The 10,407-nt window shown below is 32.8% G+C and overlaps 1 protein-coding gene across 1 annotated transcript; it reads left to right on the top strand.

Moving 5' to 3' along the window:
- The first annotated feature begins 322 nt into the window (after positions 1 to 322).
- Positions 323 to 6,053, top strand: LOC110277500 (putative recombination initiation defects 3). Its single transcript, XM_052257174.1, has 12 exons — positions 323 to 334; positions 371 to 515; positions 685 to 819; positions 942 to 994; positions 1,082 to 1,276; positions 3,505 to 3,570; positions 3,758 to 3,807; positions 4,169 to 4,307; positions 4,512 to 4,602; positions 4,729 to 4,932; positions 5,604 to 5,712; positions 5,866 to 6,053. Exons 1-11 carry the CDS (start codon positions 323 to 325, stop codon positions 5,708 to 5,710), a joined length of 1,197 nt encoding a protein of 398 aa, XP_052113134.1. The 3' UTR covers positions 5,711 to 5,712; positions 5,866 to 6,053.
- Positions 6,054 to 10,407: the final 4,354 nt, after the last annotated feature.

Genomic DNA, 10,407 nt, shown 5'->3' with positions numbered 1-10,407 from the left:
ACTAAGTACTAAGAACCAGTACTAAGAAGGTTCATCAGTGTTGATAATTTTGTGGAACCAGTAGTGATAAGGTTCAACAGTGTTGATAATTTCTTGTGGCTTTTGCTTATTTGTTGTGCAATAAAAAAAAGATGAAAACTTTGTAGGACTAGGAGACCAAACACTGTGCCAAGTGGTGTGCAAGCGTCACAGCAATCTCAGCTATCATCTCAGGGACTCTCATCTCAGCCTGGAATGTTGTATCACTTCTCCCAAAACTCTCTTGACGAGGCTGTGACGAATCTTGACTGTAAAAATTACTCTATAGACATAAATATATGCAATGCCTGATACTGTTTCTGCCTCTATTATGTACTTTTCATCCTTCTAGAGAGTTGGTTCTCAAGAGCAGGAGAACTCTTTGAGGAATATTTCTAGCTTCCCCCATCTTACATATTCACGAGAAGAGAGTCAAACACTGAACTCAAAATCTTCATCCAATCTGAAGATCAAACAGAATCCTCCAGAGCAGAGAAGTAAGGGTATCAGTTCATAGTAGTGTGTGAGATTTGTTTCAAAAGCTTTTACGGTTACACCTTTTAGCCTTCACGTTTGACATATATAAGTAGGTTGTAGTTTGATGTTATCTTTTACATGTGCATGTGCATGTGAATTAAGCTGATAAATATACTGTTTGTGCTGCAGGTCAACTAAACGATGGACTTGAACACCGAATTGGCATGATGGAAACTTCATTGAGGAGGTTTGCAATGATCTTGGATTCTGTTCAGTGTGACGTAATGCAAATAAACAAAGAAACAAAGGAAGTTACCCTAGAGAGTAAGTGATTCATATTCAAATGCATTGAAAATATTTTGTAACAGCTTTTTGGGAATTGTATTCATGGAAGGTTGTTATTTTATGACATAGCATATTATTTTAACTATGCATTTTCAATTCAGTGGGATGCATAAAGCAGAAGTTGATTGCTCAGGATAACTCACTCCAATTAATAGTAAGAATCTGATTTAGATCATGACTTGCCTGATTTTAAACATCAGTGGATATCAAAGTTTAGCAGACTGACTGTGATTTAAATCAGACCAACGGACAAGAAGAAACTAAGGCAAGAATTGAAGAGAGCTTGAAATCTTTATTGGAACGAATGAGCAAGGGTACTACAGACCAAGAGAAGTTACAGGAAGTATATTCGGTTGTTTCAACCTTGCCTCAGCTAATTGAAGCTTCTCTACGAAGTCTACAAATTGATCTCCATAACTCCACCACTGAAATGCAGGCATGTATGATATGGCAATGACCAAATAATAATGACTATCCATGCAAGCATATTATTAAATTTTTAGCATTTTGGTCAATGTTAGTTACAGATATTTATTTCTAAAGTGTAATGTGTCCTTAAATTAAACCCTCAGTTGGAAACCCTTTTGACATTTTTTTTTTAAAATATAATGCCAATGGCGCTATCCCATAGCTTTTTGTCTCTAATAATAAAATGAAGTCCCCCTGATGGTTGTCAACCAAATGCTGCCTTTACAAATGATTTTTATTTGGAGAAAACGGTTAGTCTGTTGCAGTTTCTGTTATAGGTTCTGACTTCTGAGTTTATTGAATATCCGGTAGACAGTTATGGATTGATTTTTACAGCTGTAGAGTAGTTACTAACTTACTAGTTCGTTACTTATCTGTTGTGATTCCACTCATCCGAGCTTTATAACTCATTTCAGTAGAACTTTCTGGGTATTTTCCCTTCGTCTATTTTCTTTGACTTTCTCTTTCCCCTGCATTTTCCTTCATCTCCTCACCTCTGCTCAGAATCTTTTACGGAATCTTGAGCTTCTTTCCATGGCCAATCCTTCCCCCGCTGCATCTCCGTCCACTGCGCACTCAAATATTGTCATTTCTTCTCACCCGATTTCATTGAAACTCAACAAGGAGAACTATGTTCTGTGGAAACAGCAAGTGTTGCCTGCGATTCGTGGCCATAATATGCAGCAACACATTGCTAGCGATTCCCAACTTCCACCGAAGTTCTTGTCTCAAGAAGACGAAGTTCATGGTATGCTGAATCCTGAATTTCTTGTTTGGGAACAAAAGGACCACCTCCTGCTAACATGGCTTCTGTCGTCAATATCTGAGCCAATGCTTGTGCATTTTTTTAGCTGCAATCAATCAAAGCAGCTGTGGGATGAAATCCACCACTTTTTTTATTCCCAGGCTCGAGCAAGAGCTCATCAGTATCTTTCAGAGTTGCGGGACATCAAAAAGGGTTCTCGCACAGTGAACGAGTACCTTCTCGACATCAAACTCCTGGTGGCCACATTAGCCTTCGCCAAAAGACCGATCACGACCGAAGAACACATAAAAATTATCTTGGACGGGCTTCCTCGAGAGTATAATAATTTTCTTCTCTTAGTAACGACTGTCGATAACCAATTCAGTGGATTCACTATACCTAAACTCGAATCACTTCTGATTACCTTCGAAGCATGGTTCGATGAGCGTCGCAAGGATAACGCCAATGATGCATTTTCAGGTAATGTTGCACTTAACCAGTCTTCTTGGCAATCACGCCCTTTTAATCCTTCCATGATTCCACCTGATTTGCATGCTGCTGGCTTTGCTTGTTCTGGTGGGTATCAAGCACCAGTAGCTCCTGCTCATGGAGGCAGAATTGGAAATTTTGGACCTCAAGACTGTAGTGGCGGACAATTTGGTGGGTCTAGAGTTGTTATCTGTCAAGTATGTGGCAGGCATGGTCATGAGGCTGCCGCATGTTATGATCTAATCTTTCAACCTTCACGTACATATCAGCAATTCGGTCTCCAACACCCTGGTGGTTACATGGCTCCTCTTCCACTCTCACAGCGTCAATTTCTGTCAGAAGTTCACCCTACAGCCTATCCCTCTTCATATGCATACCCTCAATATTATTGAACGGGAGACCTTGACCATCGCCCATCTGCAATGGCTCATTAAGGCACAACTAGGTCACACGGGTTGTGCAACTTCTCACAATTTTCCGCTGCCACATCTGAAGATTCAGCTTTCTTCTAGTTTTAGTACTGGTTGGAGTTCTGTGAAATGAATATTCATACTAGTTTTTGGACCTAGTCCTGATTCTGTAAATAATTTGGTCCTGTAGATATGATGGATACTGGAAAACATAGTTATACTTTGTGGAATAATAGACTATGCCATCCCTATTCTCCAGTTGTTAAACGTGTCCTGCAGTCCCGTAACATTTCTGTTTCATTTAATTGCCATAATATTGAATTCTACATGTCATTATCACTTTATAAGTATCGCAACTCAACTTTCTTATAGTGTTATATAATTTTCCTTATACCAGACTGTCAATTATATATTGTTTCCCATTTGGGAGTTTTTGGGTTTTGCATGCTAACCTCTAAAATTCCTGTCATTTGTTTTCTGTCACGGCCTCATCTCGCTTGCATGTTCTTTCATTTTTCTCACCTCTACTCTGAAACTTTCACTTATGAGCAGGAAATCTCTCGTACTATTAGAAATCTTAACGACAAGGATCTGATACAGTCTAATCAATCTTCAAAGGTGCTTTATGAACTCAACAGAATTTCTTGATAGTTCCTATGGTAAAAAGAAGATTATTTTGTTCCTTTTTCTGGAAAAAAATCCTACTGTGAAGGGATTACCTTGCTCTTGTTTTTTTTTTTCCTGGTCCCTTTGTGAGCAGCATAGTTTCAGGGGGAAAAAAAATCTGATATATTCTAGCTGGCAGAATATTTGCAGTCAGTTTACCAGACCAGAAATGCATCAGCCTCCTGCTAAGTAAGCACAACTCTTGCCTATAACTATAATACCAATGTGTCTTCCCAATCAGGAAGTTCCATACCTTTATTTATATTAGTTAATGAAAGCCTTTGTTAAGCTTTGCTTACAGGAACATGTATGCTTTTCAGTTTTCACAACAAATGTGAAGAGATTTGAATCATGAATGTTATTACTGTTATTTATCCACTTTTACATATTAGCTGATAAATGTCTGTTTATTCAGGTGTTATGATTCTTTTATACTATTTTTCTTTTCGATTTTCCACATATCATTAATGCTTTTATTTGCTGCTGGTAATTCTGCACTTTGAAAATGCTTTTGTTGTTTGAACGCTCAGAAGATTTTTCATGACTTCAGTAAAGGTATTATGAGCTTAGAAGATACTGTAGCTCCAGGGGTAGAAATGGGAGGTTTGAAGACAGTAAAACAAGTGAAAGTCACCTTTTCAGACAGAATGTCCAAGAACTACAAGCAAAAGGAACCATCCATTAATGAGGTATCTTCAAAATTTGTCTATTATCCCAATCATGGTTTCTTGATCAGAGAAAGCTGTGCACTTTCTAACTCAAATTAGTTTTGGTAGTCTTGCTTCCTGCACTTGACTGTGACAGCTTTCACTTCATTTTCATTCAAAATGTTTCTCCTAATTAATTTGAGAAATCTTATATATGATTTATGAATTTCCATGGTTGAATGACAGTGTGTAAGGGGTGGAAGAGACAAAACAATTGTCATTGAATCTGATGAAGAGTTTGAGGAAGGTTTCTCCTGCTTGGCTGAAGAAAAGGAAGGTAGTTGGCAAAAAAAATAATGAAATCTTTTATATCCTAGTATCAGACATTAAAAGTTAGTTATTCTATTAATAGTTAGTTGAGTAGGTTACCATATCGTTTGGTTTCTAATGTATATAACTGTAGCTAATGCATTGAGCAAAAAGAATGTCTTAGCTGACATCAACACAGAAGGAACAAAAGGGGAAGTCACTAACAGAAAGTTAGTTACTAGTGAGGGTCAAGCAGCAGTTAGCCAAGAGAATGAGGGTGTGAGGAGAAGCACACGAGTGAGGAAGCCCAATACAAAATTGGAGGAGTATGTGCTAGGCCCTCGTCCTCGGCCAATTGGTACAATCTTCCCTCTGTTTATCTTGTTTAAATTTTGCCTCTGACTAATAATTCTTTTTCCCTGAGCTTTTCTTTTCTTGCCGAGATACTGGGAGTGTATTTGGTAAGTTTCTTAGAACAAATAATGAAATAATACAAACACTGAACCAATAGAGAGAAGCGTTTTTTTGTCCTTGTCCTAATTGTTATCAAATTTTTAGTAAACTGAAAATTGGACATTTTTGTTTTTTTGTCTCCTTTTCCATATAAGTTTTTGGCTCGCAATGTTGGCATTTATGCCCTAGGACAGTTACCTTACCAACAGGCCCTTGATGCTATGGATGATTGTTGAATTTTCACCACACTTGCCTCATTTGTCTATTTCATTTATCTCATACTTATACAATTTATTTATTGAGCAATATTACATTGTATTGAGACTATTTGAGGACATTTTCTCTGTTAGTTTGTTAATTTCATATCTTCACCTGTTTTACTCACTTCAATATAAGTTAATAAACCTTATTTTTCCATTCACGAAATTCTTTCCTAGTGTTAATATGATTTCTATCAAAATTCTGGCAATACTTTTCTGAATCCTCACTTTAGTAATAATAGTAATACAATCGAGAATCGTTATTTTAATAGAAACAATAACTGCACTAAAGATGTGTTTCCTGGAGTTGGAGCAGACCTATTTGCTAATTTGACCAAAGAAGAAGAAGAAGAAACCCAGCGGATTTTGCAGAAAGCAAGGAGGCGCAAGAGAAGGTCTCTTAATGCTGTAATCATCAACTGAAAGTAAATTTTTCTTTCTACTCTTATTTTTTCAGTTACATAATATGTCTGCCAACTGCCAAGGTTTAAATATATCAAAAGTCCGTAGTTTTACAAGTTCATTTATTCTTTCAAGTGCTGCTTTAATATTTAAGAATGTGAATGCCATTTCTGCAGGCAAGACTTTTGCTTTAAGATGTGGAAGGAAACTCCCATATACATATACCATTTCTTGTTTCTTCTATTTAGCTCACATGAGGTTCGGATTTTATGAATCCTTAAGTAGCTTTAGCTTCATTATTCCATAGCTTAACACAGAGCACACAAATTATTAATCATTAAGCTTATACGAACCTCATATGCTTCATGTCAAACCAAAAGCATTAGCCATTAAGGTGACCTTTTTTTCTTGGGTCAACAAAGCATTAAGGTGATCTAGTTTATCATGTAGTGTGCCTTAAGCCGTTATGTAACCTGGTTTTTTTTTCTTTTTGAACAAGATGTAACATGTTTCATCAATCATTAAGTTCTTCCTTTTTTTTTCTTTTTTGGGACTTAAGTTCTCGCTTTTGATAAAGTCGGATAATGTCGACTTGTTTTTTTTTTTTGTAGAAAAAAATGTCAACATGCATTTTTTAGCTTTAGGCTGATAATTCATAGCCCGCTTAACAAAATATGAATTGGGATGGACTTGAAATTTATATTTGCTAACAAATCCAGTGTGTAGTATCATAGCCCGTTACTGTCCAAAGCAATTTAAATCAGTCCCAGATCTTTTCTTTAATATATACAAGCAAGTGAGCAACAAATAAAAATGGTCACAAATATGTAAAAAAAAGTGATCATATGTTATACTATGTAATAATTTGCCCCTTTTTTCCTAAATTTTATTGACCAACAATGTAAACAAAATAAGGGTATTGCAAATAAGTGTTCTTAAAGTATTTGTTAAGTTGTTTTAAACACAAAATTTGTAAGTTTTTTAAAAAATTAATGTGTCGAAACGAAAACTAATTTTAATTTTTTAGCTTTTTTATCAAGAATTTTTCATGTTGGTCAAGGACACTTCTTAATGATTTTGGTCCCATCTCAATTCAAGTCTTGTTTATTTATCCCCACAGTTCAGTGCAACTTTGCTTTTACTTTATTATTCTAGATAGCATATGGATTGAGATCACTTTTAACGATAGAGATTACAAAAAAGGGGCATCCAAAGCTTAAAAGCCAGTTGTTGGAGTTAGCCTACCTGATATTATTATTAGTCAAAAGAAAGTTAGGCAGCATTGCTTGGAGTTGGACAAAGAGAAATAAAGTTAACTACACTACAAGTTTCACACACAATATATCCAAGGGGATGGATTTTATGATTAGTACTGGAGGATATATCTAGCTTTGTCACTGACCTAATTTCATGCTGGAATCACTAGAATTAATAAACTCGTGTAACTCAATTATAAAAGTCAAATCATATTATATTGATAAAAATCCAAAATCTTATAAAATAATTAACGGTATATTTTTAGATGATGTGAAGTTATGAAAATAGCTTTTAACGCTTATAATTGGATATCTTAAACATAAAATTGACAATTTGAAAGTGACCTAACTAATAGATGCATGATAAATTACAATTATGATTTATATTAGACTTTAATTGATGTAACACTACTAACAAATTAGCTGATGGGACGAGAAAAAAATACCAAAACTCTTATAAAAGCTATAATAACTATATTAGACTCCTGATAAAAAAAAAATTATTGTTCTAAAGCCAAACTTCTAATAGTGCAAATATTGATGTGAGAAGAAAAGAAAGAAAAGGGAAAAAAAAAGGAACCCCAGTGACAAAAGAAAAGAAAAAAGTTCACAAAAAGCTAACTACCATCAGCTTAATATCCCTTTGGACAAACATAGCATAAACCTAACAACCTAAGTACATAGATTATAGATAGATTGAGAATTCAGCAAGTAACTATGACCTTATTCATCAGCAGAATTTCCAATTGACTGACTCATCCACCTTCCTTCCCCCAATGCAACTTACTAGTAAAAAAATATCACAAATTCAAGAGAAAGGTGAAAGAGAATAAGATTGAAATGAAAGGCAAAATGGCTCGATATATCTGCATTTGCATGTGATGACAATGTATGCTTTATTATGAATAATTAAATTTGGAGTGGTTCCTCACTTCCTAGTTCTTGGTGGTCCTCAATGTGTTAGGTTTCCACCACCCACCACCAATCTTTCATACCTTTAATTATATAGAGTTCCTTGAGGTTAAAGGCAAAGTAAAAAGACTGTTTTCTCAAATGCTGCCATGCTCAAAGTAAAAAGGTACAAGTGTGTGTATGGAAAGGAAAAATATAAGAGAAAGGCCTTAATAATTTAATTAAAAGAAACATGTTTTATGAGTAATTTAGTGCTGTATTTTATAATTTTAAACATGTATATTTGTTCAAAAATTCTTTACGAAATAGGACAAATTCTTAAATACTCCATAAAAAATGTTTTTTTCCACATATATATTAGTTATACAATATTTAAAAAGTTAATAAAGATCAAATATTAAAAGAATACGATGTATGTACTCACATTAGATTGTTTTCGTATTTACTTTGTGCAACAACATTATACATTATTTCAAAAGCAAGAGTCTCCTATATTATCTAGTCTATTATTACTATCAATATTTTTTATATAATAAGCACCAATATATGCATTATCTATAGTTAATTCGGAATAAGATTCCAGGTATATGTGGTCCCAAAAGATGTGACACTATAAGACTTTTTGTTATCTAATAACAAAAGCATCATATCCATGGACGATGGCTCCATTAGATTCCACAACTTTCTTTGATATACAAGTGCTACAAGTAGGAACAAAATACGCATGAAGTTTATGTTGATTGCTTTTTGAATTAGATTTTAACATTGAGATAGAGTCGCTCAATTTTAATATGATATTTGGTTAACTTAAATACTTTGTTACTTTAATTGACTAGAGTAGTGTTGCTCTAAATGGAAGCAATTAATTGCCCTTTTTATAATCTTAACCTATCACATAAGAAGTTAATAACACAAACTCTTCCCTTTTGTTGGATCTTCCAACAACTAAGGATAGCTTTAATTTCTTTCCTTATTAGCCAATTAATGAAACATGTTAGGAGCAAAACATTTAGATAAAGCATCTAACCAGTTTTTACCTTTTTTTTTTTTGTTTTTGGGTTTACTTCCTCTATTTTCTAATTAGTTGGATCCTACAAAGTACAATTAAACTTGATCTTATATATCATGCAAAATAAGAAATATCATGTATTAGAATTAGCGTATTGATTTTTGTTTAATTATAAGAGATATAAATATAATAACAGACACCATAATAAAGATGACAATAAAATTACAACCTCATAAAGTAGAGCTACCTTTTTCTAAAAAAAAAATTTAAGAATATTTTAATTAAATGAGACTGTCCCTCTATTTAAACAATTTTTTTGTTTTTTGTTTTTAAGCTTATTTAAGTCGCAAAAAAAAATTAAACATAATCTCATATAGTCACAAAGCTATAATATTACACTATTATTCTTCTTGTTAGGTTTAGGTCTGAACCCCAACATTTTTGGTTAAGCATTGAACAAAACTTTAGTGGTTGATCTGCAAACTAGCTACTATTACTTATTTATTTTGTGTAAATACATTTTATTTAAGATTTAATTTTTTTTCTCAATTAAGTCCATTTTTTAATGATTAGTCTTGTGCTATTAATTTTACTACATTTCCTTAAAAAATTGATTGAATTATTGTCTTCCAAATTTTATATCACACTATCAATGTGTGACTAATGGTGAGTAACGATATGAATATGAACTATATAAACTCATGCATTATATATTATGATGAGGTCTCCTTTTCTAATCACTTTAACTTATTCTTATTCTTATTTAATTTTCTTTTCACTTTATTCTGTTCTTCTAATTTGGTACATCATGATTATGATATATTTAATATTGTAAACGCGGCCATTAAATTTCAAAACCAATAAACAAAAGTACCAATTTTGCTAATTAAAAAATTATTCATATACTTAAGTTTGCTTTTTCCTGTTATAATACGGAGGATTCGAATTAACTCGATAATCATTTTTATCGTAATAATTGTTAACACAAGAAAGTTACCGGGTCAAAGAAAGCAATGTTTATGCTAAAGTGATTTGATCAGTTAAGTCACACTTACGATTTCTTTACTATTTTTAATATATAATAATTTACTTGGAACAATACAAATCTCCTCCCTAGCCGGTTGAAATAGTGAAGTAAATTTGTTTTGGCCAAAAAATCTTCATTGGAAAAAAAACGAAAAAATTAATACCTGGAAATCTTATATATATATATATAAAGTTTAGTAGATGTATTTGAAAAGAAAAGTTAAGTACATGAAAAGAATTGAAGAGCATGATAAATAATACAAAATAAAATATTAATTTAATTCTCAATATTAAAGTTAAAATTTAATTTAATTTTTAATATTTTTAAATATCTTAGTTTAGATTTTAACATATTAAAATAGAACGTTTAAAATATTAAAAATTAAATTAGAATTTATATATATAAAAAATGTATATAATATGCATGTATTTGCTATGATATAGTTAGTATATAGTAGCCTAAGTAAGATTGGAATATTAATTTTTAAGTTTATTTTATAAGAATCACTTAAATA

This window comes from Arachis duranensis, chromosome 2 (genome assembly GCF_000817695.3).
Source record: "Arachis duranensis cultivar V14167 chromosome 2, aradu.V14167.gnm2.J7QH, whole genome shotgun sequence".
Classification (NCBI taxonomy): domain Eukaryota; kingdom Viridiplantae; phylum Streptophyta; class Magnoliopsida; order Fabales; family Fabaceae; genus Arachis; species Arachis duranensis.
The sequence above is the reverse complement of the archived record's forward strand: the minus strand, read 5'-3'. Positions and strand labels throughout refer to the sequence as shown.

Excerpts from the sequence above, each read along its gene's own strand:
- LOC110277500 (XM_052257174.1), top strand. Across the intron at positions 995-1,081 it reads ATAACTCACTCCAATTAATA|ACCAACGGACAAGAAGAAAC; the intron begins GTAAGAATCTGA and ends GATTTAAATCAG. Across the intron at positions 1,277-3,504 it reads ACTCCACCACTGAAATGCAG|GAAATCTCTCGTACTATTAG; the intron begins GCATGTATGATA and ends ACTTATGAGCAG.